The sequence below is a fragment of the Antedon bifida genome, chromosome 11 (assembly GCF_963402885.1).
Source record: "Antedon bifida chromosome 11, ecAntBifi1.1, whole genome shotgun sequence".
In the NCBI taxonomy this organism is placed as follows: Eukaryota; Metazoa; Echinodermata; class Crinoidea; order Comatulida; family Antedonidae; genus Antedon; species Antedon bifida.
The window spans coordinates 8020168-8040037 of NC_136236.1; the positions used below are offsets into that span (position 1 = coordinate 8020168).

The 19870-nt window shown below is 30.7% G+C and overlaps 1 protein-coding gene across 1 annotated transcript; it reads right to left on the reverse strand.

Moving 5' to 3' along the window:
* Window positions 1-249: 249 nt before the first annotated feature.
* LOC144856463 (transmembrane protein adipocyte-associated 1 homolog) lies at window positions 250-19807 on the reverse strand. Its single transcript, XM_078714479.1, has 11 exons — window positions 19707-19807; window positions 16957-16987; window positions 15952-16174; window positions 14703-14835; window positions 13150-13242; window positions 11005-11157; window positions 10692-10808; window positions 10051-10111; window positions 7860-7962; window positions 6404-6484; window positions 250-4030 (listed from the first exon to the last, which is right to left on the reverse strand). Exons 3-11 carry the CDS (start codon window positions 16131-16133, stop codon window positions 3802-3804), a joined length of 1152 nt encoding a protein of 383 aa, XP_078570605.1. The 5' UTR covers window positions 16134-16174; window positions 16957-16987; window positions 19707-19807; the 3' UTR covers window positions 250-3801.
* Window positions 19808-19870: the final 63 nt, after the last annotated feature.

Here is a 19870-nt window from a genome sequence, read left to right on the forward strand (position 1 = left end):
ACAGCGAATTTAACTAAACTGTTGAAGTGAAGTGAAATTCTATGGTCTCCTTCAGTATCCATGGTTACAAGACACTATTCAAATGTACCAAATATACAATTATTAGTGGATTTATATAAGATGTCTTCTTCCTAATCCAATATTAAAAAGTTTGGATTGCCACATTTACCATTTTGGACTTTTGACACTTTGAATTGATTCTGGCCCACCGTGCGACCTTATGTAAACAAAACAAAGACAACGAACCAATTATAATTCACAAAATTATCTTTATTTAACATAAATCTATATAATATCTGGTCATTTGTCGAGATATGACCTATTTACGTATTCAGGCCTATTTACACAAATTGTAAACTGACTTCGAAGCCTATACATTATACAAATATATACACACTCATCATGGGTACCTTTTAATGGAATATTGCATACTCAACATGGAGATGGTGAAAAACCACCAAGAACTTCTAATATACAATAATTAAAGATGTATTGTCCCCCTGAAAAAATAATTATTTACATTTTTTGTTGTTGAATAAGCCATTTTAATGTCATATAATAGTTATCCACTTCGACCAAAAATTAGATCGAAACAAAATTTAACTGAAAAAACTTAAAAATAGTGAAATTGGCTGCCAGTCAATTAATTTTTGGTTGAATTTAACCATTTATTTTGTCATTTTATAAGGGAAAACTTTATTTTTTCGTTGTTTTTCTACGGAAGTGATTAACTTTATTAAAACTACTGTACAAACTAACCTATTCAAAGTCTGATTTAATTAATCCTCATTTTTCATGTTTTTTGGGGACAATGCATCTTTAAACATCACATTTTCTGTATCGTAATTTAATTTACATTCGCTACAACTAATTGAAAGCTTAGGTAACTATACACTTATAGATTTCTATAAACATGTAAGACTCTTCAATCAATTATAAAACATTTATTAAAAAATTAATTAAAAAAAATACACAAATACAAATAATAGAAAATATAAATAGTCATCATTTCGATCATATTACGATAAACCCATTCGAGAAGATGGTTGTAACTTTGCTCTCGCACTAATGAAAGAATAAATGTTAATTACCATAACTAACAAGCGAGCACACTTTATTGATTTAGTTTGATAACATGTTATAACTGTAGTACAGTTACATGTTGTGTTACACAGAGAAATTGAAGTTGCTATTTAAAAAAAGATATGGCTGTTAAATTTTAGTGTTTGGGGGGGGGGGGGGGGTGGTAAAGCCTGTTTAGCCCTCGCCTAAATCCGCCCCTGGAGGCATGTTAACTTTCACTTGTTTGCCAACAAAGTGTCCCCTTAATAGGGTGTCCTAAAAGAGAGACCTGTTGGAATCATAGCATAATAACATCATAAATAAACTTCATATTTCAATCGTAGCGAAAAGAAGATAAACACAGAATTTCCAAACAAATCATTTATCAACAATTCAATTACTGTATATCTTTTCATTGTATTATGACAATAGTTTGGAATAGTTTTACGGTGTGTGCATTTACGAAGTCATTCAGTTAATATTAGATAAACAGAGTCAACCATCCATATATATTTGTAGAATTTCTGTAATTGTTGACAAAAATAAACCAGCAACACAACAATTAACGATTATCCGCGTGATTTGGCGTTTTATTCGCCAAATAGAAACTTGGTATTTAGATAGAAACCGATAAAGAACCAACAAATACCGATAAACTAATTTCTTATGCTATCTATTTAGATTATAGTTTTTTTTCAATTGTAAGCCATGCGCTATTTTGGTAAATTTGGTGCCAACGCACATTCTACAATAGGCCTAGAACCTTCTGGTCCAACACATTGTCCCATTAATAGAAGTGTTCCTTAAGCATGGTTGGCACTTAAATTTAAAGATAATATTGCCTCTAGTTGTTTCTTAGGAAATGTACCCTTACTGGAGGTGTCCCCTGAACAGATGCGTCCCATATGAGAGTGTCTACAGTATTTGCTTTATCGGAATGAATGAAAAAATATTATTAATCAATAACTTATCAATCATTTTAAATCAATACATGTTATAGAAGTCATTCAATAATTTGTATTTTATTTAAAGGGTAAAAAAATAATTTTTTTTTAAATAGTAGTATTTCTTTTATAGTATTTTGTATGCTATTTGGAAGTTGTACAAATATATTGAACTTCTAAAAGTTTTATTTTACTTAAAGATGTATTGTCCCCCAAAAACATGAAAAATTAAGATTAATTAAATCAGACTTTGAATATGTTATTTTGTAGTTTTAATAAAGTTAATCACTTGGGTGGAAAAAAAAATGAAAACAAATAATGTTTTCACTTATAAAATGACAAAATAAATGGTCAAATTTCACCAAAAACCATTGGCTGGCAGCCAATTTGACCATTTTTTGCTTTAAATTACAGTTTTTTCAGGTAAATACATTTTTTTTCGATCCAATTTTTGGTCAAAGTGGATAATTATTATGTGTCATTAAAATGGTATATTCAACAAAAAAATGTAAAAAAAAAATTCAGGGGGTCAATACATCTTTAAGTAAATGTTTTGATGATAATTGATTGATAAATGTTTTTTTCTATAATAATAAACATAAAAAAAACATATACATAAAATATATAATTTTATATGCAAGTTATATAAATATTTATATCCTGCTATATTTATATTATCATAATAATATTAATCATTATGAAATATTATTGCAATTAAAAAAAAGTAGCGTAAAAATATATGAAAATAATCTGTTACTAACAGAGTTGTATTTGGTCATTATTTTTTTAACTTTTCCTGAAACTTTCGACAGTACAATAAGCAGTGTGACGTCTTGATGTGTACGTGCGTATTTACAATTTTCTGCCCCAAAGATTTTCAAGGTACAAAAATAAAAACCGGTAGTAACCCCGTTCTTAAAACCCAGTGACATTTAAAGTCAATCTATTGATGGTACATAAATAGGCATGGGTGTTCAGTTCAACCATGTGAGGCCTGGTGACATGGTGGTACCAGGGAAGATTGTAGGCCTACAGATAGATAGATCTGTAGCCATGGATGACATTTCAAGTCAATATTATTATTGGTGGTATGGATCATCAAATTAAAATCATATCTTCACTGTTACTAGAGAATAAAAAAAAAGAATATCTTCCAGAAATTGCTAAGTTTGTCAATTAACAGGTCCTTCACAATTTACATCTTCAAAATCAGAAATGTTGGCATAGTGAAACAATGCCTGTCTGTGGGTCATACCATTTATTAATAGGGGTGTTTATAATAGGGATGTATAGTTATTTTTATCCACAGCCAAGAGTCTTACGGATACACATTACATAATGATTATTGTAGATTATTAAATGTATTTTGACAATTAAATTATTTGCTTATAATTTTGATTTTTTTTCGTTTGTTTGCACGATAACATCTATAACTTTCTATTAATGTGATTGATTTTCACAATCGATATACTGTATTGGTTACGTCCCAAAATTGTATTTATTATCTGTATCTTCAATATGGGCCGAAATATAAAATAGCACAACCTTTGTTGCTCTGTGAATTTAGCCAAAAATGTTCTCAGTTCCTGAGCACTTACTATTTTTACAATCTTTAATGATGGCCTATACATTATATGCTATTACATTTATTATGTTACAAACTAAATTGTAATCATGTTATATAGGATCCATGTAGATAAATACTACCTTAACATCTAAGACAATATCCCAATTATGAACACCCCTATTACTAAATGGTACGACCCATGAACTATGAACTCTATACATCCTTATTTCACACATTCTCCGGACTCTGCTTTTCTGTGCCAGCATTTAGACTGTATGTTAAATCATTACTCAGGTAACTGTTAGGGTTGGTATGTCCCGCAAACTCTGTGCTTTCGTACATGATGTTGATGGGCGAGTCTGGTATTCGGGTGATGGTCCGAGGAAATGTGTGAGTTTCATCATCAATTTCATCAATTTGAGGCTTGTAAGAAAATAGTAGTGCTGGCTGTGGACTTCTAAATAAAACAAAATTAAATAAAATTTTAACAAATTTACATTTTCATTGTACCATTTAATAAAATGTCTTGTTATTTTGAATCATTTTTTAAACGTTATTTTATATTTGTTGTTGTTGTAAGAGGCATGCATGTAAGAGCTTATCAGATTTTGTAAATCCACAGTGTGTGGTTTTGTTACATTTTTTGGAAATAAAGTTACCTATATATTTATGAAATGGAATTGGAAAAAAAAAAGCATTTCCTGCTCAGACCATGGAGTAAAAATTAATATTAATTATTATTTTATAATAATTAATAATTATTACTCCATGCTCAGACATACTGATTATCAAAATCAAGTGGAGATGTTCTCTGTCATACTCAGACATAAACCATCAAAGTCAATGGCAGTGAAGCAGAATGAGACATAAAGCCACCTCTTCAAAAATGTGATGCCACATGACTTTATATTGTTATAAAGCTCTGTATACACTATCAAACTTTATGTGACAAAAAAATGTGATGTGCCCATGAACACCATGTATTAATACCATATTTGGGCACATCACACATTTTTTGTCAAACTAGTTTGATAGTGTAGACAGAGCTTAAGATACTGTAGAGAAGTTACCAAAATTGACTTTTATATAATTCTAAGGCATTTTGAAAAGTAAATCTGTAACTATAGAGCTATAAATTATAGCTTAATTTAGCTAAAATAGCTTCATGGTGTCTGTTGACATTTAAAGAAAACCCTGATCCCTATCACCTACACAAAGAACTATACATGAACAATTGTTTACAATAAATTAAGCTTTGAAAAAGATTAAAGGGAGGTCACTAAGATTAGTTGAAAAGGTAAAAAGTTTCCTCTGAGAATATATACCTATACAAATTAAAGTTAAAGAAAGAGTTAAGGACCACCGTTTCTTTACAGAAAAAAATGTGTTCATTTTCACTTTGCATGTGGATAAAGCTCCTGTCCCACTATCGGTTTTGTTCTTCAGTCTTCCAAAAGGACACATACAAGATGGACAGGTAGGAGCACCATTGGGGCCATGATAACCTAGGCATTTAAAATCCTGAATCCACCACTGTATGTGTGCAATTTTGTATGTAAAGATCGAAGTTATAATTGAAAGAAGTCAGTTAAATTTAAAGCATTAATTTATCAAAACATCAAAATAATTGACAGCTCCAATAATTTGTGTCATTCATTACTCAAAGAGGCCTTAGCAATTCACAGCAACAAACCATAATTGTATTATTTTTCGAGAGCATCAAACAAGCTAAAATTGTTTATGTGACTTTTACTTGTGTGCCTGCTGCCCTTTGTTTTGATTTTTTATAACACCTGTAGCCTGTACATGGCTAATTGTTTATATCTCATTTACATGCTTATGTAGTTATAATTGTCTGCCTTTGGAATTTGTTCATCCCTGATGATGATCAAATAAAGATCGAAACGTTGAATCATGGCTTGACTCTCGTTAGTTGGAGAAAGTTTTATACTATCAATTCGATTTCTTTTAAATTATGGACATTTTTCATCATCCAAAACAAAAAATGCAACAGAAAAAAGAAAATTTGCTAACTCTTAACATACATTTTAGTTATTCAGCATATGTTTGCAAAGGTCAAGTTCAATATTGAATATCGAAACGTGGCAGGCTGAAGGCGCTTGACCTTTGACAAGATCGCCTAACATTTTTTAGTATATTAACTTTACAATACTTAGTGTTGTATATTCTGGTACAGCCGCTCCATAATCTCTTTGCTTTTCTTCCTTATATCTATATTTTTTAAATTTATACTAACAAATATCTTTTTATTAATATTATAATAATAATAATATATCAACAATTTATTAAATAATATTTATCGCATAATATACAATCTACGATAATTTAATTAATTTATATAAAAAAAATTTATGAAATAAATAACATCATTTGAATAAAAGAACAAATCACACATCTACACATAATCAAACATCGTATACTCTATCTCTACCAATTTTTTTTAATCTTCTATCGACTAAAGCCGAAGTATAGTCGTTATCTCGGGACCGTTCTATGGTCACCACCAGGTAGGCTTACTTCATCAAGGCTTCTATGAATGGATGTACTGGTTGGGAGCAGGAATGCTAGTAGATGAAACCCAGTACCGTTTTGATTACGATCAATCGGGATATTACCTCACAACAAGAATATTACAACTATTCAACATACGTTCCATGAAATTAAAAATGGGTCTATATTTTATTTAAACATAAGCAGTGCATCTATTGGTATTTGTGGAAGACTAGTCAACTCACTGAATTTCTAATACAGTACACTAAACCTGGTTGGCGGTCCCACTTAAGGTACGACAGGCCTTTGGTATGCTTACCTTAAGAAATTGTGCAGAAATGTAAGATAGGCAAGTGGAGCAAAACAGGTGAAGTACAAGTAAGTGGTCACATCAATTATACTGAAATCAAAGAAATGAAAATTATTATTATTTATTTGGTCCTTGCGGAAAATCATAACACAATAACATACACAATTATTATATAAGTAAAATAAATATCCAAAGGCAAATTACTGAAAAAATGACAATGCTGTGGGTATCAGTGGCTGGATCTCAATGGAGATACAAAAAAACAAAAACGAAAAGCTAAATCAAAACGATAAGTAAAACAGCCAGAAAAGTTAGCAGAGCTTTCGGGCAACACTAGCCCTTCATCAGTGCAAGTAAAATAAATATAAACAAGTAAAGAGTTGTAAAAAAAGATACACTATACAAAATAAACTACAAGGTGATTTAACAGTAATTGTCATTGAAAGCATGGATGGAAAAAGGTACGAATGAATTTAGTTCTATAAGTGTGCTACGTAGTCGCTTTCCTGATCTCAACCATACATAATCTTGGTGTAATGGATGGAATTGTTGAAACCAAATTTAGTGCCTGGACATAGAAATTGCCTATAACATATTCTATGTTATATGCATACACGAGGCACTGATGAAGGGCTAGTGTTCCCCGAAAGCTCTGCACATTTTTCTGGCTGTTTTACCTTACCGTTTTGATTTAGCTTTTTGCCTATTGTGTATTTTCATTAAGGTCCAGCCACTGATACCCACATCATTGTCATTGTTTTCAGTAATTTGCCTTTGGATTTACATGACACACACATTTCTATTTGTAGTAGAATTCATCAACTACCACCATATGATCTACAATTTACCAATCATTACTGTATTTAATTACTTCCTGATATTAATTGTATTGTATTTTTTATATTTAAGGCGAATTTATTTAATTATACATGTTACCATATTACACCCAGTAAAATAAACGCCTCCCTTGAACAACTGTCCCATTAAAACCCTCCAGAACTCTTTGACTAAATACATAACGTTTGACATCCCCTTAACGTATTATATTTTCTTGTGGGATTATAATGAAAATATAGTCTTGACAGATGGGATATATCATCATCTCATTTCCTTTTGTCTTTTAGGGTCCTGTTTCTGCTGCATAAAATAAACAGTAAAAATCAGTGTGAATAAATGAACTCCAATTTCTTGGGAGCAGAAACAGGACAATTTTGTGGTAACTGGTTAAAAGGCAGCACCAGGACCCATTGCATTTTGGGTAATTCTAACGACCACATACTGATTTAAACGGTTATTTTGGAGCAAAAATTGAGCAGAAATGCAGACAATATAAAAATTACAATTTTAAAATAATCGGTTTATTTGGCGCTATGGAGCAGAAACAGACCTTAAAAGAAAAACAAAATTGATTATTATAATACAGAAATTCTAAAGACAGAACCATGCTATTATTGAATATACTTACCATAAACCCTGTTCTATATTATAGAAGAGGATAGCACATCCAATTAGCTGGACACAGTTGACAGTTGCAAGACAAGCACAGTAATAGTAAAATGAACGTTTAGCTGCAAATAAAAAAAATAAAAAATAAAAAAAAGCAAAAGTAATAATAAATGCATCCATACTGTAGATAAAACATGAATGCTGATATCTTAATTCTAATTCTACTGTAACACAGTGCATTACAGAAATTGCTAAATAATTACCTCCGGCTAAAATAATAATAATAATATCCTGGATTTACATAGCGCCTAATGTTGTGAAACCTCTAAGCACTAACATTATTACCCCAGTCATTTTGGATCAAACACGTATGGAAACATACTCCCATAATGCAGCTAAATCAGCACAAGGTTATGTCTTGATCTAACCAGGTTCCCATTTATACACCTGGGTGGAGAGAGGCAAACGTAAGTAAAGTCTTGCCTAAGGATACAACCAATGCGGCGAGTGTTGGATTCGAACCTCGATCTCACGATCAGTAGTCGAACGTCCAACACACTGCGTCACATGCCCTCAATGTTGTATTTTCACTCCTATATGTTTGTTTGTAAACTACCTAGTTAGAGGCCACAGTTTTTATCCGAATCTGATCTGACACAAATTATTTCCTATACTTTCCTTATTTTGACCGCCTACAGGCCACACTTTTTATATATGCCAAAAAAAGCACATACTTTTATATTATGTACTTCTAATTGAATAAAATTATACAGTGATAATATATTGATTGAATATTATATTATATTTGGGAATTCATTTTAGAAATTGTATTTTTAAAATATTTTATTGCCTCTGTTTTAGTCACTATCTGTGCTTTGGTCTTTTACAAATTTGTTTTATTCTTTCTGTATTTTCACTCTTTTTATCATAAAAATGTACATATATTTTTGACCTAATTTGTTTTTTTGAAAACAAGTTTTAAAGAATTCTGTATGCATGTTTTAACCTTTTATTTTCTATAAACAGGACCATATGTAAAACAGGTGATACATGTTATACCTGATGTTTGTATCCTGTATAAATATGTTTTAAATAAATAAAATTGAATGATATGTTTAATAAAAATTATTCTACTATTGTTGGGCACTCAGGGCTACCAAAATTGTTCTTGTGGAATTGTCCATTATTAAACATAGAAAACGGCAAAAGACAGCCCATGTAATATCAGTATAAAGTTGCAGTACAACAACAGAGGGCTCTAATAATAAAATGATAGGTTTCAAGCAATGAATACACAAATCCTAGCCTATAGAATTTTCCCATTTTTTTCTAAGCATACCCTATAGGATTTTCTCTTTTCCCTAAGCATACCCTATAGGATTTTCCCTATTTCCTAAGCATACCCTATAGGATTTTCCTCTTTTTCTAAGTATACCCTAAAGGATTTGCTCTTTTTCCTAAGCATATCCTACAAGATTTTCCCTATTTCCTAAGCATATCCTATAGGATTTTCCTCTTTTTCTAAGTATACCCTACAAGATTTTCCCTATTTCCTAAGCATATCCTATAGGATTTTCACTATTTCCTAAGCAAATACAGGATTTTCCCTTTTTTCTAAGCTAAGTACACCCTATTAGGAATTTCCTTTTGTTCCAATAATAAATAGGTGTAAATTATTATTGAAATCCTTATGTATGTAATGATTCTATTGCTCTCAATGAGCATGTTTAAACTATGTGTAATTGCTGTGAAAGACTTTAAATACAGCTTTGCAGGACATCATGTGAATGTTATGTTTCGACCCCTCCATTAGAACACACCTATTATTAAGAGGACATGGGAAACAAACAAAAGGAAATAAATGTTATAAAGCCTTGTCTACACTATCAAACTTTATTTGTCAAAAAAGTTTGATGTGCTCATATTATGGTAGTGCTATGCTTAAATATGACATCATCATGTCCATATATGGGCACATCACATTTTTTTGACACATAAAGTTTGATAGTGTAGACATGGACCTATAAATTACAAGGCTTAACACTCTCATCAGGGGACACTCAATTTAAGTGACACTTTGTTGGGTTATAAGGTGTCCAATTAACAGGGGTTGTACTGTAATATAATAGACTGGTAGGTAACAACCAATCAGTTTCCTTTTTGGAATCACATGCTGTACTGTAAGTAATTTCTACATCTATTGTACTTACATGGTAACTTTATAAAATCTCTTAGTCTGGTTAAAGGTAAAATTAGTACAACGGAATATATCTAAGGAGAAAAAATATATACACATTAACTGTAGTACACTCCTTTATGAAATATTTCAGCCACAAAATAAACATTTCTTACACACAGCAAACAGTTTTTATGACTAAAATAATATACAGTAGACGCAATCTAGGTCTTCTCTTTCAAAAATGTCGGGGGAACTACAAATTGCACTCTTAGACACATTCAGGTGTGCTGTTTATATCTAGAAGTGGGCTGTATATTGCACACCTCATAGGCATTTTAAGAGTGTGTTACTGTTAGGCAAGTGATCGAACCATAAAATGCCTGGCAACAAATATAAATATAAAATATTATTATTTTGAGGCAGTCTTTACCAAAACATCTCACAGCCCTTAGAATAAAAAAGGTGTGTTTTAAAAAAAACTTAAAACTGTTTCAACATAGACAAAATTATGTATACAGTGAGGTAGTGCATTCCACAGCCGTAAAACATGCCCTGTGAGAAGTGGAATTTGCCAAGTTTGTCCTACTTGTACGGTAGGAACTGAAGCATGAGTTTATCAGTGCCAACGGAATAATATCAGGTTGATAGAAAAAGATATTAAAAGGTACATACCAAGAAAAAAATGAGAGAACTTGTAAAAAAGAAGATGGTGCCTCCATGAGAAAAAACATCAAACACAGCGTTAGGATTATCAAAATGACTATCAGGATATTTAATTTCAAGAACACCCTAAAAAAAAAAAAAATATATAAACAAAAAAATCATAAAAATGTATAGATAAATATAAAGAAAAACATACTTCATGAAAATTATCAATGAATTTATTCTACAAAAGTTAAATTTAACAAAATGTAAAATATTGAAAGAGATAGAGTGGTTTAAAATCACACATTTTCAATGTAAGTGATAACAATACAAAACACACCTGTACGGTCGAATATGCTAATGAGATGCAAGTTGTAACCAGAAGAGCTTTTTTGATACTGGCTGTACTATCAAGGTGCCCGAATGCTAGCCCGAATGTGAGAACACTTAATTCCGCACCCAGTAGAAAGAACTTTAGTATTAACCACAGAACCTAAAAGAAAAATGTTCAGTAATTATTTAAAGATGTATTGTCCCCCAAAAACATGAAAAAATAAAGATTAATAAAATCAGATTTTGAATTGGCAATTTCACAGTTTTAATAAAGTTATTCACTTCTGTAGAAAAAAAATCATCAAAAATAAGTATTTCACTTATAAAAAGACAAAAGAAATGGTTAATTTCAACCAAAAACCATTGTCTTCCAGACAATTTAGGTATATTTTGCTTTAAATTACATTTTTTTGGTGTAAAATGTTTTTTTTTGGATCAAGTTTTTGGTCAAAGTGAATAACTATTATGTGATATTAAAATGGCATATTCAACAAAAAAAATTGAAAAAATTATTTTTTAGGGGGACAATATATCTTTAACTTATGTGTGGAAGACAAAGAAATTGTACAGAGGTAGTATTGTTATGTGTACAGTACATTATTTAATTATTTATTATTTATTGAAGTTCATTAAAAACAAAATACACTTTGAACTAATAATTATGCAAAGATCCATGCTAGCTTCTGTACAGTGTAGTGTAAATACTAACAAATTCTAACGATATATTTAAAAAAAAAATAAAAAGTTTTATCACTGAACTGGAGGTTCAGTGTGAATGAGTGTCTAGAAAACATGTACATCTCTAAAAATTAATTTCTTCACTAAAAAAAAAAAGTAAAATGTTTTTATATGTAATTTTTCCAGATCTTTTTATTTCTGGTATTGTTATTGCGTATACATTGCGCAATTTCGCGTAAATAGACACTTTCCCCCGTTGGGTCCAATTGGGTTTTTTACTTTGCTAGGGAGTATGATCACGTGACATTTCTCATAACATTTTTCACACTGCAGCTGGCGATCTGTTATTGTCGCGATGTTATTTTTGACGGGCGAAAAGTATATTAAAACATTCTGGATGTGACCCTATCATGTTTCACAGTGTAGCTTCTGTACAGTGTAGTGTAAATACTAACAAATTCTAACAATATATTAAAAAAAAAAATAAAAAGTTTTATCACTGAACTGGAGGTTCAGTGTGAATGAGTGTCTAGAAAACATGTACATCTCTAAAAATTAATTTCTTCACTAAAAAAAAAAAGATTTTTTAGAAATTAGTTTTTGAAAAATATTGTATACTTTCAATTAAACATACTTAAACATAATATAAGCTGAGAAAGTCTGAGTGTAGCTCCACTTTAAATTAATAAGTGTACACAGTTTGAGTCAGTAATGTTGGTTTGTATTGAATACCCTTAGTATAAAATTGTACAGTAATAAGGTAGGATCTCTATAAATGGGACACTTTCAGGACCCAACAAATTGTCCCCTTAATAGGGGTGTCCCCTGACAGAGGTTAGTCGTGTCTTACGAAGTGAAAACACAACAAGGAGGGCTGTGGAATAATAATAATAGTTCATTCTTATATAGCGCATATAAGCAAGCTCTCAATGTGCTGAACATTATTACCCCAGTCATTTCCTGATCAAACACCTATGGAAACATACTCCCATATATGCAGCTAGTAATCAGCGCAAAGTTGTGTCTTGATCTAACCGGGTTCCCAATTATACACCTGGGTGGAGAGAGGCAAACGTAAGTAAAGTATCTTGCCTAAGGATACAAGCAATGCGGCGAGAGTTGGATTCGAACCTCGGTCTAACGATCAGTAGTCGAACGTCCAACATACAGCGCCACACGCCCTCATAGACATGTTGAACAATTACGCGAAACGCTATCGATATTGCCACCACAGTAAATACCGGAAGCGACCCCAACAATAGAAACACCACCTTCAATAGCGAACAATCAGCAAAGCGAAGAAGCAGTAAATAATGAAATCACGAATGCTAGTCGTGGTGCTAAAACATATATTGCCTCTAATTCGTTCACAGATGTCCCCTGATTAGGGGTTTCTCAAAAGAGAGGTTCTATTGGACAAAAATTGTACACTAAATTTAGTGATAACATTTGGTTTAGTCTATACAGTACTTACTGTATCAACGATATCACCTGCACTGTTTGTTGATGACGATACCATCATTGAAACCACCGCCCTCACTACACTGATAACTGCTATCGTGAATACCTAAACAAAACAATAGAAAAGGTTGTAAATATTATTTATTTGACTAAGTATCATAATAAAATTAATATGAAAGTACTTTCCTGATAACTGACATAATAGTTACTTTATTTTTTTTTTACATTTAGGGATCATTTCAGAATATTCTACAGCAGTTACTGACAGTAACTAAATTTTGTTTAGTTAATTATTTTATATACAATACATTAACTATTAATAAACATTATACATTAAATTGCAGTTATCATTATTACTGCAGTAGAATAATATTTACATAATTCCTTATATAAAAATAGGTGAAATTATATTTTTAATCCTCAGTATGAATACCGTTGTTTCTTATTTAGTAATACATTTCTAATCAGTTTATCTAAAAGCAGATGGCAAATTCCCATTAAATTTGATATTAAATTGTCTCAATAGATGCCAGCATATTTTTAGTTTCTCAGATCTATTTTAACATAATAAATCGAACTATAAATAATAATAAATCAAAGAGTAGATCAATCTATCAAAATTCACAAACACAACATTAAAACATCTATCATAAACATTCCATAAAGAATAAAATAAAGAGTAGTTAAGTTTTAGTATCATGCTATCGTGTCTAAAGCTCTGTCTACACTATCAAATTTTATGTAACAAAAAAATATGTGTCCATATGATGATGTCATGTATCGCTACCATATTTGGGCATTTTACTACCATATTTAGGAACATCACACTTTTTTTGATAGTGTAGAGAGTTTAAGACTCACATCTCTCTAAACATTTTTTTGTCATATTCCTATGATACTTCAGAAATAGATACAGTACCGAGAATTGGCTGTTACTACTGTACGTTAGAACCCAGTAAAATTACGAATATTACAAATATACAATAAAACGATTAGATAGAATTTGATGTAAACAAATGATTAAATACTCAAACAAGGAAACAACCACAAAACTATGTTGAAAAAGGATCTGATAACGATGTCTTTTGTCGTTGATTTTTGTTAAACCTAGAATAATGGTAATGTTGTCAAATTTATAGCTAGCTCTTTTTAACAATCAACGCCCTTAAAATTAAATTGGGAGAAAAACAGATTGAATACACGATGCTAGTTGAGTTGTAAATCGTAAGGTACAGTAAAAGAACTATTAGGGGGAAACCTTCAGGACATATAAAAAGTGTTCCTTTATAGTGGTGACATGTTTTCATTATGTCTCTGTCTTCACTGGGTAATAAACAACTAAAATCATTAGTCATTTATATATAAAATATAAACATTATATGCAATAAAAAGATAGTAAATATATAAATTCATAATAAATGTTAAAATCGCAACATATTACCGTCCATGTTCACTTACAAATAATGTGGTGTGCATATACAGTAGTTCCAACATTGGCTTCTTTAAAAATACAAAATTATAAAATTATTATTAAAAATACATTATAAACCTACAGTAATTACTTACCGTTATATAACAAGTAACAAATATTGGGCTAGTTGTCTGTCTCAGCTTAGCAATGGCACTTTTAGCCTTTACAATCATAAACACTAAGAACAGCATATTTGGGATTAGAAGTGCAAGGTCCCAATATCGTATTCTGCAAAAGAAAAAAATGTTAAAAATTAAAAATGTTACTTTACTTTTAACACTGACTGAGGTCTAGTATACTAACTGTAGAATTTTGGCAAGATAAATTCTTAGTCTTAGATTAAAATCTTACTTGCTTTAATAACATTTCACTGAAGTCTAGTATACTATTACTAACAAACTCAAGATATACGAAAACTATACAGTAAAATATGGAACAGTTGAGGAAAACTTAAAACCCAAGCAATTAGAATAACATTTCTATCCCCTTTTGAAGTTGGACATTTTGGGAAATTCGAAAAGTTGTTGAGCAGAAATGTTATGGTAAGGCATGACATGTTACTTCTGAGTGGTACATAAAAAGAAATGGTTATGTTAGTTAGTGCATGATATAATGGCTTGCAATACTGTATACATTTTTAATATTTTATTTATTATATTTAAAGGGAAAGGCCTAATAAATGTGTGTCAATTTATCAAGGTTAAATTCCAAATTAAAAATGATGAAACTGAAGTGTTCTTATGCTATTGTTTAGTAGAGATAATGTTGAAATTTATAATAATGCTGATAACAATGGAAGCAGAGAAATGAAACTGAAAACAGTAATGATGTTATTAACTGTGTGAAAATGGTTGTTGGGAAAATAATTAAATTATAGTTGTGTAAAAACAACTTTGCAAGGAATCTTGGTCCATACAGTATATCACTGGTATATTTTATTAAATTAATCATTTAAAGTTATGATTGATTAATTGAATAAAATGTATCAGTGATATAATTTATATATAAAAATACATTCATAATCATTACTTAGATAAGTTTTAAACTATTCAACGTTAAAACATTGACCAGAGAGACTATTCTATGACCTTAAAAACCCATCTTTTTTCTTTATCATTTCTTTCTGTTTTTTCTATCAGCGCTTTGGGACAATCTTTTGATTGTATTTAAGCGCTATAAATTGAACAACATTACATTTTTATGATCTTACGGATATGCTAAACAGTATTTAATTTTATGTTCTAATTGTTAATTTACAATACAAAGGCGTTCATCGTAACTAAACAATGAATGAATTCCGAGCAATACAACAAAATGGACAATTTTTTTTTTTAGATGACTTACTCTTTGTGTCCTATTTCTGCATAGAGTACAAGTAGACAACAGTGGACCTCACCCAGGTTAGACTCATTCTTTGCAGTGGTCATTGTGGGTATCAGAGTTGTGGTGAAGTTGACTGGAGACTGTGTCACTGTGTTTATGGATCCAGCCAGAGACTCTGATAACACAAGCGCACCGTCCATCATTTTATTTTACACAGAATTTCTTCCTTTTGTAGAATTGTAAACTGTAAAACACAGAAATGTATTGCAAACTGGAAAAATGCAGTTAATATTAGTGGAAAACATTACATTATGAGGTATGGTAATTTAGGTTCTTAGGATTTGAAAAATCAGCTGGTAAAGTCATTAGAGAACTGTCAGTTTTGATATCACCATCAAAAATATGTTCTTAAAAAATTAGAAATTATTACAGTATTAAACATTTTTTACCCCCTTACATCTCAAATCTGAGAGATCTGTGCCACTTACACCCTAAGTAAAAGAAATTAATTCATCATCCAGGTGACCGAATCATCTGAATGAGGGCTGAATCGTCCCGCTACCTACTGTACTAACTAGTAGTATTAATAATGAATGGTTCCGTATCAATTATACAGTATATGGCCCTGCTCGCTGGGTCATATAATATTATATTTTAATATGAAAACAATATTATGCTAACATTAATATTATTAATAAATTAAATAATATTTAATTTAATGTTATTTGTGATATTCAATTGTAGTTTTATACATTTAGCTACACTAGACCTTGTCGTCTAGCTAGGCATATCTATATTCCTGTTTTTATATTCCTAGGCTACCTATTCCAACTAGGTCTACTAGGGCCTAGGCCTACGATGTGTACGCATGGACGGATAGATGGAGGGCCAAGGCCTAGGCCTAGGCTATCTATTTTATAGTAATATAATAGCCTAGTCACTACACACTGACTGACTCAACGAACAAGGAAGTTAGATTTAGTTATTGTGAGTCAATTCATTGAAAATAAATACTAAGAAACATACCTTATTATTTATTAATGCTGCTTATTTATTATTCGTTTAAGGATCAGGTGCCGTTTTCGGCCACCTCGACTTATATGGACTATACCATTATTATGATAGGGGTATTATTATAGTGTATTATGTTTTATGTAGAGAAGGGTGTCTATTGAATGGGAAGACAATACAATTGTTCTGTTATGTAATCTACAGTACAAACTACAAGGAACAATACTACATCAAAAACTAGCAATGCATGTACTTTTTATAAGGCATGTTATTATTAGGTACTGTGTTAGGGAATGCCAAGATTTTGTAACAATATTATATTAACTAAAGATATTTTAAATAAAACAAATTTTATAGACAAATTTAATGAAGAACCATCTACTAACTGGATAAAGCCATTTAGGAAAAATAATAAACAAGTTGATCATAACGAGTGGTTTTCAAAGGCCCAATGCAAAACAACGTTAACGGAATATACTATGTATAAAGGAACTCCAAACCTTGAACAATATTTGTTAGATAAAACTAATTTTAAGAGTATCAATTTAAAATTTAAAGCAAAATCAAACTCTCTAGATCTTGAGGGTCGTAGACAATCCTGGTCAAATCATAACACAGGATTATGTAAGATGTGTAGTACTAACGAAAAAGAAACAGTAAACCATTTTTTATTTAAATGTCCTTCATTAAACTCTGTTAGACAATAATATGTACTGGGATAATTTTTGTTGGCTCTCAGGAATTAAAACACCATTTTATGCTAGACAATTTATTCACTGAAAATGAAACATTAGGAAAAATCTTTGATTTTTATTGTAAAAAATATTTAATGAAAGCATGGGTTACTAGATCTACAATTTTATCAGCATTACCTCTCTCAACTAATTGATTAATATAGTAAACAAGCTACAGACATCTCTATGAGGATGTATCTGTAAGTTTTATTTATTTATTAGGCCTATCCTGTATTTTTGTTGTTTTGTTTTTATTTTTGTAGTTATATATTGTACAATTTACGTATTATGTAATCTAATTAATTAGTTAGTTTACATTTTGTTTTGATGTTATGTATTTGTATTTAGAACTTTGTGGCTTATGTTATTTGTAAATTGGATGCACCATTAACTGATAAATGTGTGACACTGATATAAAGGTGATTCCTATGAATAAATAAATAAATAAAAACTATATAAGTAGGTATACTTACTTATTATATATAAAAACTAAAGTTAGTAACTACAGTATAATCAAAATTAAAGCATATTAAATACTAGGCCCATGTTATTCCTATCTGGATTTAAACACTTTAAATTTTAGAATTTACAATCGGATTCGAAATTAGAAAATCTTAAATACTACAATACAATCGGAATTAAAACATGTTAAACTACAATACAACTAAATACTACAGTACAATCGGAATCAAAAAATATTAAAACTACAGTACAATCGGAATTAAAACATCCTAAATACTAACAGTACAATCGATATTTAAATATCCTAAATACTACATTACAATTGGTTAAATTACCTACACTCTATAATGTTGTGAAATATGTAAAAGAATGTTAGCAAATGCATTCTAATCGGCCCAATCCTATCGGTAGATAAATCATGTTTTTTATTTGCAACATGGATTTTAACCCAAGAACCTGGCATCAGTAATTGGTCTGACAGTATACATTAATTAAAGTAAAGGAAGTAGAGATCGTTAACAATTATAAGTATGTGGCAGTAGTGTTTTTTGACTAAAACTTAAATGGGTGCACATGTTGATCGTAGTTAAGAAGTTAAATACAAGGCTGTACTGCTTGAGGAAACTCGGTTCTTTGGGGTAAAGCAGGATATTTGTACTATAGAATGTTTATGTTTTACTAATCAGTGATGTTCTATTTGGGCATATTGTATATTGGGCTAGGAATATCAGTAAGGGAATGTAAGGGGGATAAAGACCGAATTGAGAAGGTGCTGGGTAGAGCGGGGAAAGTAATTGGTTTGTCTATGCAAATGCTTGACTCGTTCTACAGCGAACGGCTTGCCGATTATATTGGAAGACACCAATCATCCTCTTCATGGCGACATCAGCTCCGTTTTGCATTCGCTATTATAACGTTTTGATGCAAACGTTGTTCAATTAGAACATGTATTTCTACACAGAAACGTTTAAAAACGTGTTTAAAACATTTTAGAAAAACCAAACCTAAAAACATGCAATGTCAAACGCTGTGTTTTCTGGGAACAAAATGGTACAGATTCATTGACAAAATTATAATGTTTATTTGTTTTACTGATTACCTAATAATCAGTATGTGATAGATCTTATTAAATGTACTACTGTCATCTTTATTAAATGTAGGCCTACTACTGTGTTATCGTTAGGTAAATTATATTTTTTATTTGTAAGTGGAATAAAAACTTTCTTTATATACTTTCTGTATCTATAAATCCGTAAAAATTATTCAATATCCACCTTAGGGAATCCACCTAATATATTAAGGAAGGATACCTAAAAATTATATAGAAATAAAGAGCCATAATATACTGTAGGCCTATTAACTTGAAAACTGAAATTAATTCTACAGCATGCAGGGCGTAGTTGTTTTCCCTTTGTTGCTGAAACATAATGCACTAAACAAAAGAACAAAAGCAGCAGTATTTTAACACATTAACACACTCAATTAATAAATGGGACACCCCTATTTTCCCATCTTTTTATAATGGTATAGTCCATACAAGTCGAGGTGGCCGAAAACGGCACCTGATCCTTCGTTTAAATATCACATTTTACAAAGTAATATATCGGCTGTACAAAACGCTTCGTTCTCTCTTCCTTTTTTGCGATCGTTATCGTACGATTTTTTGTGTGTGATGATTTTTAGATCAGAAACATAACCTTTGACCAATACAAAAATAAACTTTGACCCCATTT